At 35.9% G+C, this 15232-nt stretch overlaps 1 protein-coding gene across 2 annotated transcripts in view; it reads left to right on the top strand.

Moving 5' to 3' along the window:
- MCU (mitochondrial calcium uniporter) overlaps nt 1–7129 on the top strand; it is a 149851-nt gene extending 142722 nt beyond the window's left edge. For both annotated transcript variants that reach the window (XR_004951637.1, XM_036223772.1), the window contains 2 exons: nt 3711–3827; nt 5169–7129. Coding sequence is in view for 1 of the 2 variants with exons in the window: in XM_036223772.1 (XP_036079665.1) it covers nt 3711–3827; nt 5169–5246 (195 nt within the window). In the remaining variant the exon portion in view is untranslated. The remainder of the gene's footprint in view (nt 1–3710; nt 3828–5168) is intronic.
- Nucleotides 7130–15232: the final 8103 nt, after the last annotated feature.

Below are 15232 nucleotides of genomic sequence, written 5' to 3'. Positions count from 1 at the left end.
TCTGAGTGTGTTAAGAGTACAGGTAGGTTTTTCGTTTTTTTACTTCATGAAAGAGAAATGAAAATTAGATATCTAATCATTTTATACTCTTGGCCTATTCTTTATCAATCAAGGCTCATTTATTAAATATCAGTAGCTAGAACTAATTTTTGTTGCCAGTGCTTTGTTTTTAGTAGCTTAGAAACCCATCATGTCTCTTTAGGAAGTATGAGGGAGTTATTATCACTTACTGTATATATGATACCACCACAGATCCAACTTCTCTTGATAAAAAATGTTTGAAATAGCTAAAACATATGAGAAACTTTTTCTGTTTTCTTAGGCATCAGAAGAAAGCTGGGAATTGGTTATAGTTTTACATGGTTGCTATTAAACATAGGTATTTTACTTCCATCGTTGTTAGACCAGTAGTCATAGGCCTGTTTATGTGTGGGAAAACAAAAGCTCAAGAATATTATTTAACTTTTCTGGGCCTCCCTAACTTGTTCACGTGCTGCCATTGTTCTTACAGAGTCTCCAGCACCTGTTCCCATGTCTGGCTCATCCTAGTCACTCTGTGTGAACAGAACGGAACAGCCAGCTCAGTCATACCTAATCACAGCTCTAGACAGGGTGTGCATATGTCTGTCCGTGTTTCTTTCCTTCTCCCCTCTTTCTTCCTCCTCTCTCTTCTTCTTTCTTCTCTTGCTCTTCCTTATATACATACCCCTTTAATGAGTTCTTTTTATATATTAATTGAAATCCAAATTCCTTAACCTGCTGTTGTCTTTGCTGGTTACTATTTGTCTTTTCCAAATGTCCCTCACTTCCTCTGTGTATGTACTGTGTGTTCTAAACAAATCAAATTATATTCTTTATTCCTCCTCAAATGCCCTGAGTTGTATACCTCATTCCTTGGTTCACACATTCTGTCAACTGGGAATGTCCTCCCTGTTGATGTCTACCTGTCATACTTCAAGGCTTTTCTAAATACTTATCTTTTATGAACCTTTGGCCAATTACCTACAGCCAACTTTGAGCTCTTCTTTTTCTGAATTCCTGTGATCACATTGTGCCTCTCATTCTACCCATCCTATGTTATCTTGTATTAGAATTATTCATGTAAATGTCTTTTCCCTCTACTAGAATATGATACCTTTTGAGGCTAGGCATTTAGTTCTTTTAATTTTTATTGCCTAACACAGTGACTCATATCTTTAATAAGCTATCTGTCCTACAAGTTAAATGCTGCAATTCTGTGATTTCCAAAGCATTTTTGCTGTCCCCCCCAAGCAACAAGTGGCAAAATAGCAGTAGTAAATAATTTAGACATTTGTGAATAAGAAAACTTGACCAAATAAAATGTGAATAGAGTTTCTCATGTTAAATATTCTTTTCCCCATCCGTATCCATAATTAACAGCTATGAAGCAAAATGCAAGTTCAACAGCATTTAAACTCTTCTAAACTCTTGTTATAATGAAATGCTTTATTTGTTAGCAACCTAAATATATCCCTATAGTATATTAAGTTCTGAAGAATCTTTGTAAGATGATAAGTTCCTCTAAATCATAAAATCAAGTGGAATATTGAATTTTAGTATTATTTCAGTGAAACCAAAGTTTCAGTTTCAGTTATGCAAAAAAAAGGAGCATGACAATAAGAATTGCCAGTGAGTTACTTCAGCACGCATATGGACCACCCATCCAATACCCTACAGTAATTAAGACAGTGGCACAAGGATAGACAAATAGTCCAAAGGAATAGAAGAGAGAATGTAGAAATAGACCCAGCATACATGACCTTTTGGTTTTAAAAAGATGGCACTACAAAAAAAGGAGAGTCTTTTTCAATAAATGGTGCTAATTGAATATACACATAAAAATGAAGCAATTCCATTCTTACACTATAAATAAAAAATAATTTTGGATGGATTATAGATCTAAATATGAAAAGTAGCACAATAAATCTCCTGGAAGATTACATAGGCTATCTTAATGACTGTGTAATAAGAAATGACTTCTTACACAGAATGAAAAGTACTAACCATAAAGATAAGAATGATAAGTTAGACTATATTAAAATTAAGGACTTTATTAAAGTACACCATAAAGAGAGTGAACATAACGGGGGGAGTTATTTGTAGTACATATATCCAACAAAGGATTCATATCTAGAATATATAAACAAATCCTACAAATCAGTAAGAGAAAGAATCCAATAGAAAAAGACGGTAAGAGGTTTAAATAGGCACATCTAAAAAGGGATATGCGGATGGCAAATAATATATGAAATGAAAAGATCAACCCCATGAGTGATTCAGAAAAATGTTATATATCTCTAAGAGAAATGAAAATGTATATCCATATGAAAACTTTTACATGAATGTTCATAGCAGCATTATTCATAATAGTGAAAAAGTGGAAACAACTCATGTCAATCAATTGATGAATGGATAGATAAAATGTGGTGTATCTATACAATGGAATATTATTTGGCAATAAAAAAAAAAAATGAAGTATTGATACATGCCACAGATAGATGAAGCTTGAAAGAAGCCAGAAACAGAAGGCTATATGTCGAATGATTCTGTTTATATAAAATATCCAGATAGGCAAATCTGTAGAGTCAGAAAGTAGACTAGTAGTTGACTAAAACTGGAGATGCCAAAGGAGATAAGAGGTGACTGTTAAAGAATTCATGGTTTCTTTTTGGGATGATGTAAATATTCTAAAATCGATTATAGTAATGGTTGTGTAACTATGTGAATATACTAAAGACTATTGAATATTATACTTTAAATGAGTAAACCTGTATGATATGTGAATTATATCTCAGTAAAGCTGTATTTTAGCACACCAGAATGGCTAATATTTTTAAAAACTGGTAATACCAAGTATTGGCAAAAATGTAGAGTTACGGAAACTCTCATATTCAACTGATGAGTATATAATTGGTACAGATATTCTAGAAACCTATTTGATATCACTTCTTAAATTCGAACACATGTATAGCCCGTGTTCTAGGATTCCCACTCATAAGTATGTCCCCAACAGAAGAAATAAGTCCAGAAATGTTCTTGGCAGCATTTTTATAATAGCCCAAACCTGAAAACAGTCTAAAGTCTACCAGTAGTACAATGGATAAATAAATTGTGATGTGGTCATACAGTAGAATATAACATAGCAAGAGAAATGAATAGACTATAGCTACACACAAAATGATTCTCACAAACCTAATATTGAGTGAAAGTAGCCATACACAACACATACTGTCTGACTCCACTTTTATAAAATTTAAAAAACAGGTGAAACTAAGCTGTAGAGCTGAAGGAGATATGTGTTTAAGTAGGGAAGCTATAAAGAAAGCAAGAAAATAACTATCATTAAAGTCAATATATTAGTTACTTTTGGGGAGAAGGAAGGGTTAGTAATTGGGAAGGGGCAGGAAGGAAGCCTCTTAGTTTTGGGCAGTGTTTTTTTTTTTTTTTTTTCAGCTGGTGATGATTAGTATGTTCACTATGTGATTTGTTGTGATGTACATTTTTGTTTTGCATGCTCTTGTGTGTATATTTCACAATAAAAATGTTTAAGAAATAATCATTTAACAGTACATGTCAGTATATATCTTCACATGTGTGCATGTGTGTTGAATCTAATCAACAGTAAATATTTGTTTTATGAAGATAGTACGCTAAAGACTAATGATTTAATTTGTCCTTTCTTTTTGTAGGAGTATGTTTATCCAGAAGCCAGAGACAGACAATACTTATTATTTTTCCATAAAGGAGCCAAAAAGTCACGTTTTGACTTAGAGAAATATAATCAACTCAAGGATGCAATTGCTCAGGTAGGTTTTCTAAAACTAAAATTTAACAAATCCCAGCCCCATATTGTATGGCATTGTTATTATTATCCATAACCCCAGAACTTCAGTGAGTAAACTCTGAAAGAATGACCCAACTCCTTCTTCCTAAATAAAATACTCCTGAATTGATAAAAATTATTTTTTTAGCATGAATACCTTATGTTTTATATCAGAAGCAAGTGAAAATATGATGGGTCCTAGTTATCCTGTTAACACTAGCATATTGGAATTTTTAGACCTATTTTTACTTTTTTTCATTTTGTTTCTTGAAAGTTGTCTATTCTTTTCTTTCTTTTTAAAATCTTTCTACAATATTTGACCCATAGATTTCTCACTTAAAATGTGTGCAGCAATGGGTCAAAAATAAAATGCAAGAGAGACTACTAGAAATCTCTGCCAGGTGCAGGTGAGAGATTATTTAACTAGAAGATGCTTTTTTAAAAGATTGATATATTTCATTTTTCATAGTCGTTACCTCTTTCAGATTTATGAATGTGCGTCCCTCACTCTGATATATTTGATTTTGGTGAATAAATTCTCATCCCTATTCTCTCTAGTCTTTTATGATTTTAGAGGTTTTTCAAAACTCTCTAGAAGCTATTCCATCCTGTTTAATGTTTAGTTGCTCTTCTCTGGACTTCCTCTGCCATCCCTGTCCCTTCTTGGTGATGAGATTATGCGTTGCCTGGGCTTAATCCATCTTCCTGCCTTGGCGTAAAAGAACTCATGTCCTCTGTTGCTCTGTGAGTGGTTCTCAGATGGAGGGAATGCAACAGAATCACCTCTGGAGCTATTAAAAATACGCATGTTTTCACTCCACCGTAAGCCTTATTAATCCAGCTTCTCAGGGGTGAGGGTCAAGCATGTATGAGTTTTGAAAGTACTGCAGTTGACTGTATACCTCCATTTTAAAAATCACCAGCTATTGAAAAACTTAAACAACAGAAGTCTTAAGCAGTATAAATTCAAGTTCTGGCTTCAGGCAAAGGTTTGTGAAAGGGCTTCTCTCCGGAAAAGCCACCAGGGTACATCAGATGCTCCCCATCTTCTTTGAGCCCCTGTGTCATGCCCTGTCGATAGCACAGCCTTTCTGAAGGCTCTGTTTACAGCTGAAACTGCCAGGACAGACTTTGGTTTTGGTCCCTGTTTGTCGTCCTATGGCTTTAAAACCCTTCACCTCTGAGGCACTCTTATTTTGAAAGTAATTGTGATAATTTCTCTAACTCATAGTGATGGAGGAGAGATAGTTTCTTTTCTTAGGAGGCAGTAACATCACTGAAAACTTCACTAGCCAGTTTTTCTCTCCTTTTGTTTCTATTTTAGGCAGAAATGGACCTTAAGAGACTAAGAGACCCATTACAAGTACATCTGCCCCTCCGACAAATCGGTGAAAAAGATTGATCTGCAAAGAACCTCTGAATCCTGGCAGAAAGAACACCTGTTTATAACTATTGCCTTTTTAATTAAATTTGCAGGTGGAAGCTGGGAGCCATGTTGGGGTAGAGGGTTTTTACCTTTAATTAAAAACAAGAACTAAAAGGATCTTAGGGAAAAAAAGGAATGTTAAAAATCTGAGGATCAGGCTTTGTGAAATGGAAGCTCAAAGGGCTTAGTGAATATTGTCTTAATCAAGCGTCTCAGTTCCTGGATGAAAATGATGCATTATATAGAGAGATTCATAAAGAGAAAATGTGCTGGGGTGTTCGTTTCTTACATCTTTGCAGGGTCAGCAAAATAGTAACACACCAGCACCCCACTCAGTTCTAATTTTTTTAATTTAACTTTTCTTATTTTTGACATAGGAGTAAATATACCAGAAAAGTAAATCCTTAAGATATGTGGGTGGCAGAGTCTGAGCCCATGTCATTAGTATTCATTTTAAATTGGATCCAGCCTCTACAAAGTTAACCAGGAATCTCTCGTACTTATGGCCCTTTTCTGATTACCCACACCTGTTGGTTAGACTAGTATTATCCATATGATAATTGGAACCAATTTATGCCTGTTTGGTAATTGATACCTTGGGTTATCCCTTATTACCTTCTTAAATGTCTATATATCCCAGTGCTCTGGATCAGTATCTAGGAATCATTGGCAACACTGCATGAGGTTTTTTTTAGTTTTGTTCTGTTTTATACTTATTAATCTTTAAGAGGCAGAATTTCTCTCCTTTAACTATCTGATTGATGATATTCCTTCCACAACTCAAATCAGAGGGGGAGTGTTCAGCTGTATTACCAAATCAGAAAAATGTAAGGTTTACAAATTGGCTAAAAATCATGGCTTTGTAGCCATTTCAGAACCAGAATAATTTAATTGCTGTTAATCTGCTGTGTGACAGCATTTTAGGCCACCCAGACGGCGCTGCCTTGTCTGGAGGCTTTGTTAATCTTGAAGGACACACATTCACTCCACGCTGTTTGTGAGCCCTCCCCTGTCCACCACTTCAGTAGCTGTAAATCAAGTGTGTGGATCTCAAAGGGTGCAATTTATCTTTATACAGGAATACATTTCTATGTCTTCTTTCAACCTACCTTCTTCACCCAATTTTTTCTTATCTTAAATCGAGAGAAAGAAGTATTTATCTTATACTCTATAAAAATATTTTCTACCATGTTTCCAGATGACATCTGCATTTGAAGAATCAAGAGAATCTGTGTCTAATATTCTGTTTTTAATTACTGTGGGGGCCGAATCTAGAGGATGATGGGGCTTGCCACACAGTTGATTGGCTTTTCTCTTTCACATGATTCATCCCTTCTCATTGTGACAAGGGATTTCTTTCTCTTTTTCTTTCTCCTTTGGGATTATTGTGTATGAAAGAAAAAATTTTAAATGACAAACCCAGATTCCAGGTGCCTTGCAGAGGTTGAAGGCTAACCAGGATTGCTGCTGCTGCTGCTGCTCCTGCCACCACCCCTTCCACTGGCATGATGGAATGAAAGGATGCATGTCTCTACTTCCCAACCCCTCCTCCCACTTCCTTCCCCTGCCCACCCCTAGTCATTCAACCCCTTCCTTCATTTATTTTTGTTAAGTTGTGTGAATTATTTTTAAACCATTTATCCTGTTTGTGCACAGGTTTTTTAAGAAGAAACAGCACAGTGCAATGAGCAAATCCTTTCAGGGTGTGTGGGAGGCAAGGGAGAGTGGATGGACATGGATAAAAGTTCTTTAAACAAATAGCAAAATATTGAACATGTGTAAAATCCTGTAACATTTATGAAATATGTATAAAAAGCAATGTACCTTCTGGAACAATAAATACTTATTCGATTTTTGAACTATAGCATCTCATTCTTTAAAGAAAAACAAAACAAAACAAAACATTTTCCTGTAATTCTAGGTGGGAAGCTTTTTACTTCTAAAATTAATTTTTATAAAAATACCATTTTGAAATCAAGATTTGTTCCTAGAACCTATATTTTAAAAACAGGCATTTCATAATTCTTCCTGAACCTAAGATGGTCAATATCTTCCTAATTTTCCAGAGCCACCCAAGCTTACGTGACCTGTACAACCATGATGAAGCCAGTGGCAGCACTGAAACTTAGTATCACCATTTCCTGATTAACAGGAAAAATCTTGATTATATCAGACTACCGGATTGCATGCCGTGGTCTCCTAGATTCCAGAAAGTTGTTCAAGGATGAACCAGTATTAAATATTCATTATTTTAAGAGTTTGTATCAAATTTATAATGATCAGCAAACAGTAAAATATCACGTACTGCCTATTCCATTGAAGGCATATCAAAAGGCGTGTATTAAAAGATAAAAATCATATGATCATATCAACAGATGCAGAAAGAGCATGTGACAAGATACAATACCCATTTATGATTAAAACAGTCAATAAAATGGGTATAGAAGGAAAATACCTCAACATAATAATGGCCATATATGACAAATACTCAGTTAACTTACTCAATGGTGAAAAACTGAAAGCTTCTCTAAGATCAAGAACAAGACAAGGATGCCCCCTCTTTTCATTGTTATTCAACATAATATTGGAAGTCCTAGCTAGAGCAATTAGGCAAGATAAAGAAAAAAAAGGCATCCAAATTCAGAATTATAAAGTAAAATGGTCACTAGTTGAAGGTGACATGATTTCATATAGTTGGAAAACCGTAAAGACTCCACCACCAAAACACTATTAGAAACAATAAACATTTAGTTGCAGGAAATCAGTGGACAAAAATCCTATATATACTAACAGTGAAATACTGGAAAGAGAAGAAAACATCCCATTGCAATTGCAGCAAAAAAGGATAAAATACCTAGGAATAAACAAAGAAAGGGAAGGTCTTATCCACTAAAAACTATAAGACATTGAAAAAAATTGAAGACAAAGAAATTGAAAGACTTCTATGCTCATGGATTGGAAGAATTAACGTAGTTAAAATGGCTATATTACCTAAAGCAATATACAGATTTAATGCAAATCCCATCAAAATCTCAATGATATTTTTCAAAGAAATAGAACAAAAAATCCCCAAATTTGTGTGGAACCACAAAAGACCCTGAATAACCAAAAACAACCCTGAAAAAAAAAAAAAAGACAGATATTGCATTCCCTGATTTCAAATTATACTACAAAGCTACAACAACCAAAACAGTATGGTATTGGCAGAAAAATAGACAGACAAACCAATGGACCACAATTGAGAGCCCCAAAATTCACACATATATGGGCAACTATTCTTCAACAAAGGCGCCAAAAATATACAATGGAGAAAGGAAAGTCTTCAATAAATGGTGTTGGGAATTTGGAAGGCCACACGTAAAAGAATGAAACTAGTCTACTATCTGACACCACACACGAAAATTAACTCAAAATGGATTACAGACTTGAATGTAAGACAATAAACAATAAAATACATAGAAGAAAACAATCTCAAACTTATAGACCTTAGTCTTAGAGGAGTTTTTGCAAAGTTGACCCCAAAGGCAGGGAAGTAAAACCAAAAATAAATTAACGTATTAAATCAAACTAAAAAGCTTCTGTATAACAAAAGAAACTATCGACAAAATAAATAAATAAATGAATAAAATAAAAAAGCAAGCAAATGAATGGGAGAAAAGATATTTGCAAACAATACCTCTAATAAGGGGCTAATATCCAAAATGTATAAAGAACTCATACAACTCAACAACAAAAAAATCAATTCAATTGAAAAATGGCAGAGCACCTGAAAAGACACTTTTTCCAAGAAGATATACAGATGACCAACAGATATATGAATAGATGCTCAACCTCACTAGCTTTAAGGAAAATGCAAATCAAAACCACAATGAGATACCACCTCACACCTATTAGAATGGCTACTCTCAATAAGACAAGAAATAACAAGTGTTGGAGAGGATGTGGAGAAAAGGGAACCCTTCCACACTGCTAGTGGTAATGTAAATTGTTGCATCATCTATGGAAAACTGTATGGAGGTCCTCAAATAATTAAGAATAGAATTATATGACCCAGCAATCCCTCTTCTGTGTATCTAGCCCCAAAATTTGAAAACACTTATTTGTAAAGATATATGTACCCCTATGTTCATTGCAGCATTATTCATAATAGTCAAGACATAGAAACAACCTAAGTGTCCTTCAACAGATGACTGGATAAAGGAGATGTGGTACATATATACAATAGCTACTATTCAGCCATAAAAAATGATGAAATATTGCCACTTATGACAACATGGAAGGATCTTGAGAGTCTCATGCTAAGTGTAATAAGTCAGATGGAAAAGGCAAGAACCATTTGATTTCACTTATATGTGGGGTATAAAACAGAAAGCAACAAATGAAAAAAAAAACAAACTCATAGATACAACAGTATGGTGTTTACCATAAAGAAAGGGGATGAGAGGAAGGATGGATAGGGTAAAGGGAGTCACGTATCTGTTGATGGAAGCCGACTAGACTCTGGATGTTGAGCACACAATGCAATATACAGGTGTCATATTATACAATTATACGCCTGAAACTTATACATTAGTGCAGTATAAGATATACTAAGAGCCTCCTTAGCTATGGTTCTGCCTCCTGGCAGCCAATAGCAACCTAACACAGACATCCCCTAGATGTGTATAAGGTAAGATCAAAAATGTTAAGCCCTTGTTTACATTCAACAAATAATGTCTACATATTTCACAATATTCTGTTAGGCTTTAGTGAATTTTCAGTGGAGATAATGGAGAGTATTAAATCCATTAGTGAGTGTAGGTAATGCAGTTTTGCTAAGCGATAATAGACTTTAAGAGTTAGAAAAGTAAAAAGATTCTCAGAGTATGGTCCCTGGAGCAGCAACCTGGCATCTCCTTGTTAGAAAGTCAAGTTCTCTGGTCCCTACTGAATCAGAAATTAGGAGTGGGGCAAGCAACCTATGTTTAACGAGCCCTCCTGGTGATTCTGATGTAAACCATTGATCTAGTCAAACCATTGCTTTTAAAGAGAAGGAAACAGGCACAGCGAGAGCAGGTATGTCACAACTCACTGAATCAATCCTGCAGTGAAACAACCTGACCAAATGACTAAGGGCTAGTAAGTATGGTGAATGTGGTAATGGAAAGTACAGAAATCAAGTCACATGTAATATTATATCTTGTCTGTCAGAGTGTAGTGGTAAGCATATACTAGATGCTTACAAAACAAATACAAATAGGTTGACTTTTTAAAATCTCTCTAGAAAGATTTCACAGACAAGTGGCACTTCTTAGATTTTGGAACTTAATGTCACCAAAACTATTAAGGTTTGTAATTCATTTTTATCACAGCCAACAACCTTTAGTTTGTCACTCTCCCATATGTCCTAAACTCCTTGTCTCTAAAATGCACTACATGATTATTTCCTTAGGATAAATGAGATTAATTTTAACAAATACTACTGAACATAACTCATTTTATAAATTATCATTTACGTATGTTTTATTAATGCATCATCCACTGAGTATTCCTTCCTCCTTGAAACTGTCCTCAGCTCCTGTGACTTTGCTCTTGAATTTCCTTCTATAAATCTCTGACTACTTCTCAGAAGTCTCTTTTGTAGCACCTCTTCCCACATCTTTGATGTTGACTTTTCCAATATTCCATCTTGGACCCCATTTTCCATGGATGATCTCTTCCATTCCTTTACCCCAATTTCAGTTATGTGCTAGTAGCTCTCAAATTGTTATTCTTGAGTTGGTTGGACAGCCTTTCCCACAAGCATGAAGTGACCGTTTGTCTCCAGGACTAGGTTCAACTAAATTCCAGTTCAGACTTGACATTGGAGATCAGCTTGTGTCCTCTGCTGATTTCTGAGAAGAGCTGTACATTCCTGCAACTTAGGTTAGGCAATAGGATTAAATATGGAGGAGTGAGAGATGTCCTCAGATCTCTCCCCTTGAAACAACAATAAGCTGAACATCTAAAACTTAACAGAAAACACCCAAACTGCATACCAGCACCTCTGAGCATGGGATCTGTGCATAAGAGCTACCACAGGTCAGAACCCTCGGAGAAATAAAGAAGCTACTTCTCGTAGCTGGAGCTCCTTGTGGAAGGAGGGAGACAGGAGAAGGTGCAGCGAATTCCTTACCAGCCCTGTCTGGGAGTGCTGTGAAGTCCACGCAGCCTGCAGCAGTGTCCAGTCATCAGGGCAGACAGCAGAGAAATGGGGGAAAGCAGAAAAGCGGGGACAGTAGAGAAATAAGTCAGTTTTTACCAGCCACGGTAACAAAACCGAGGTTGAGCCCCTCCCCCCATACCCTCTGAGACCCATTGCAGAGCCCCAGAGTAATCTGAGCAAATGCTACAGAAACTGTTGCTAATACTGACAGGAACTGAGACTGAGGGTAACGAGTGTGATTAAACATCTATAAGAAAAAAAAGACATTATTAAGACTTTATATAAAGCAGAAATCCAAGAGGCTTAGACACCAACTACTGGAAACCAAAAGAAAAACACCTTATTTGCAATAGGCTAGGGACCATTATATAATAAATCTTTCTGGGGGGGGGGCGGAAAGAACACACTCCCATTAATGCCCAGGTGAAGAAATAGTCCATTAAACACCATGAACAACCAAGGTGACAAGGCATCTCAGAAAAAAAAGAGAAAAATCTCCAGAAAGTAAGCTTACAGACATAGATATTTGTGACTTAAATGACAGAATTCAGAATGGTACTTCTGAAAAAAATGAGATCCATAACAAATCATATCAACAATATCAGGAATTGAAAAAAAACTAGATGAGCAGAATGGTTCTTTAGGAGGAGATTGAAACCCTCAAAAAGAACTGAATAGACCCCCTGGAGATAAAGAATGCATTGCAAGAGCTGAAAAATGAAATAACAAGCTTAGGAAATAGTCAACTAAATGGAAGAAAGGATCAGTGATATTGAAGACAGAAATCTAGAAATAAATCAGAAGGACGAAGAGAGAAACTGAAGAATTAAAAATAATGAAAGAGAAATACAAGAACTAGCTGATACCATCAGGATAGGAAACAAAAATAATGGGCATTCTCAAAGGAGAAGAAAAGGAGCAGAGGTTAGAAAGCATTTTCAGACAAATAGTTGATGAGAATTTCCCAAATCTAAGGAATGAGCTGGAGCTTGGAATTCAAGAAGTCAACAGAACACCCAATTATCTCAACCCAAAAAGGCCTTCACCGAGACACATTGCATTAAAATTATCAAAAATCAAAGACAAAGAATTCTCAGGGCAGCCAAGGAAAAGAAGACGGTAACTTATAAAGAAAAACCCATTAGATTGTCGTGGGATATCTCAGCACAAACCTTATGAGCCGGAAAGGAGGGGAATCAAATATTTAAATTACTAAATGAAAGGAACTACCAGCCTAAAATAATGTATCCAGCTAAACTCTCCTTTAGATATGAAGGAGAAATAAAGACTTTTCCAGACATACAAAAAATGAGGGAATTCTCCACTACGAGGCCTGCACTATAGGAAATATTGAAAGGTGTCAGCTCACCTAAAACAAAATGACAGAAAAAAAAAAAAAAAAAAAACATAGTTAGGAGTAAAGGGACCACCAGGCAAATAGAAGCAGAAGAATGCAAACCTTCATAGGGACAGGACATCATAAACTTAAAATAAGAGATTTGCTATCACAAGATAGCAATGAATGTTCAGCAGAAATAGGGACAAATTGAGACAACAAAGCCGGAGCCAGCCGACCTAGGTTGAACAGCACCCGAGGTGGGGAGTGAGGATTGAGAAAAAGACAGAGACAAGAGACAGATTCGGGAGAGCCCCCAGGCAATACCGAGCTACCTCAAGTTTATTTTGCAACACATATTTATACCCTACTGAGTGGGCAAGAAGCAAAACACCTCTAAATAACAACCAATCATGGAAATTCTGTAACATTCCGTTTCCCACCCCCACACCAGGTGCACTTCCTCCTGAGTCAGCAGACTACACGCTGACTGACTCTGCAAAAACATCTTGCTTAACAAACAGCCTTGTTTTCCTCAAAATGGCTCCAGACACAACAATAACTGAAAAGGGGAGGATTCAAAGATCCAAATTCACAAAGGGGAATGAAGATAAGGCACGCACAGAAGAAAAGGGACAACTGTATATATAAATAACTGTCCTTTACATATTCATAATGGTAACCACACACCAAAGATTAAGAACTGAAGTATATAAGATAAAACAAAAAGGACCAGAGAGAAAACCCACAAAAGCCAACCAAAATAAAGAAAACAAACACAAGGACAAGGAAGCCATAGAAACACTGAGCTGCCAGAAAGCAAAAGATAAAATGGCTATAAGAAGACCTCATATTTCAACAATCATCCTAAATGTAAATAGACTGAACTCACCAATAAAAAGGCAGAGTTGCAAAATGAATCAAAAAACAAAACCCAACTGTATGCTGCCTCCAGGAGACACAGCTCAGTTCCAAAGGCAAATATAGACTCAAAGTGAAAGGGTGGAAAATGATAGTTCAAGCAAATGGTATTCAGAGGAAAGCGAGAGTAGCAGTACCAATGTCGGGTGAAATAGACTTCAAAATAAAAAAGGTAAAGAAAGATAGTGAGGAACACTTCGAACTGCTATTCTCACTCAGATCTATCCTGAACAGCAGACTGCTCTATCCACCTCCTAATTGATCTATTTCCAGCACTCCCCCCATGCATTAAATTACTTCAGTATCACCAGAGTTTTTTGTTTATGCTTTCTAATAGCACCTACTTTAGAAAAATAAAATACGAAAAATAGTTAACATCAAATATGGGAGAAAGGAGGCAAAAAGACACTACAAGAAGCAGTGAACCCAAACCAGAATGTGAGACGTTCTGTAGGACTATGACTAGGTTTCTTCAACAAATGGAGGTATGGAGATACCATTACAGATTAAAAGAATTTAAGGGACATTACCACACACAATATAGGCTCTTGCCCTGACTTACTCAGACCAGCAATACAAATACATTTTTGAAACAATTGGGGAAATTTAAATATGGAATGTGTATTAGATGATAAAGAATTATTACTGTTTTTTATAGTTGTACTAAGGACATTATGATTATATTTTTTTTAAAAAAGGCCACGTCTTAGAAACACATACTGATGTATAAATGAAGACTGACAAAATGTTAGTAATGATTGCGGGTGGATATTTATTATTGTTCTTTCTACTTTTGCATATATTTGAAATTTTTCATCATAAAAAAGTTAAAATGAAAGCGCGGGTCAACTGAAAAGGAAAAAATAGGAATAAGAAAAAAAATCCTACCATCCTGGGAATGCTTGTTTACAGAACTAAAGGGCTATCTGGTAAAAGTCCTTGACTCCGACAATCAATCCTGGCAGCAAATCTGGGTTTATCTCATGCACAAATCCTCTGTTTCCCTGCAACACATACGAAGCACTCGATGTCTTCTTGGGGACAGGAAATTATGGGATTTTGTTTTTTCTGTTAAGAGCACTGACAGAGGCACTACCCTGCAGTGAGATAGTTCCTCAGTCCCGGAGTCATCCATTACTGCCATCACTTTGCAGCTTAATAAGCTAATGGTCAAATGGCCTATGTTCTGCTAGCATTAGTGATAAAGCAGCTAACTATGAGTTTTGATCAATGGAAATCCCTTGCTAGACTGTAAACTTTGTACTTGCAGGGACCACTTACCTTAGTCAGTGTCAAAACCCAATGAACCATATGGCATCTGGCCCCCAGTAAGCACTAATGTTTAATTGAACTGAAACCCTTAGAGGAAAGGGGCCACAACTTGAATGCCACTTAGCATAGTAAAAATTGTGCTAAGATATTATAAAAGCATGTTTAAAACAAACTTCCTAAAGACAACAATATTCCTTTCCCAGTCACTAGAAATTTAGTTGTTGGGAAAAGAAATATAGGTGAAAGTGT

This window comes from Rousettus aegyptiacus, unplaced genomic scaffold (genome assembly GCF_014176215.1).
Source record: "Rousettus aegyptiacus isolate mRouAeg1 unplaced genomic scaffold, mRouAeg1.p scaffold_m13_p_6, whole genome shotgun sequence".
Taxonomy (NCBI): domain Eukaryota; kingdom Metazoa; phylum Chordata; class Mammalia; order Chiroptera; family Pteropodidae; genus Rousettus; species Rousettus aegyptiacus.
This window is presented reverse-complemented; position numbering and strand designations above follow the sequence as displayed.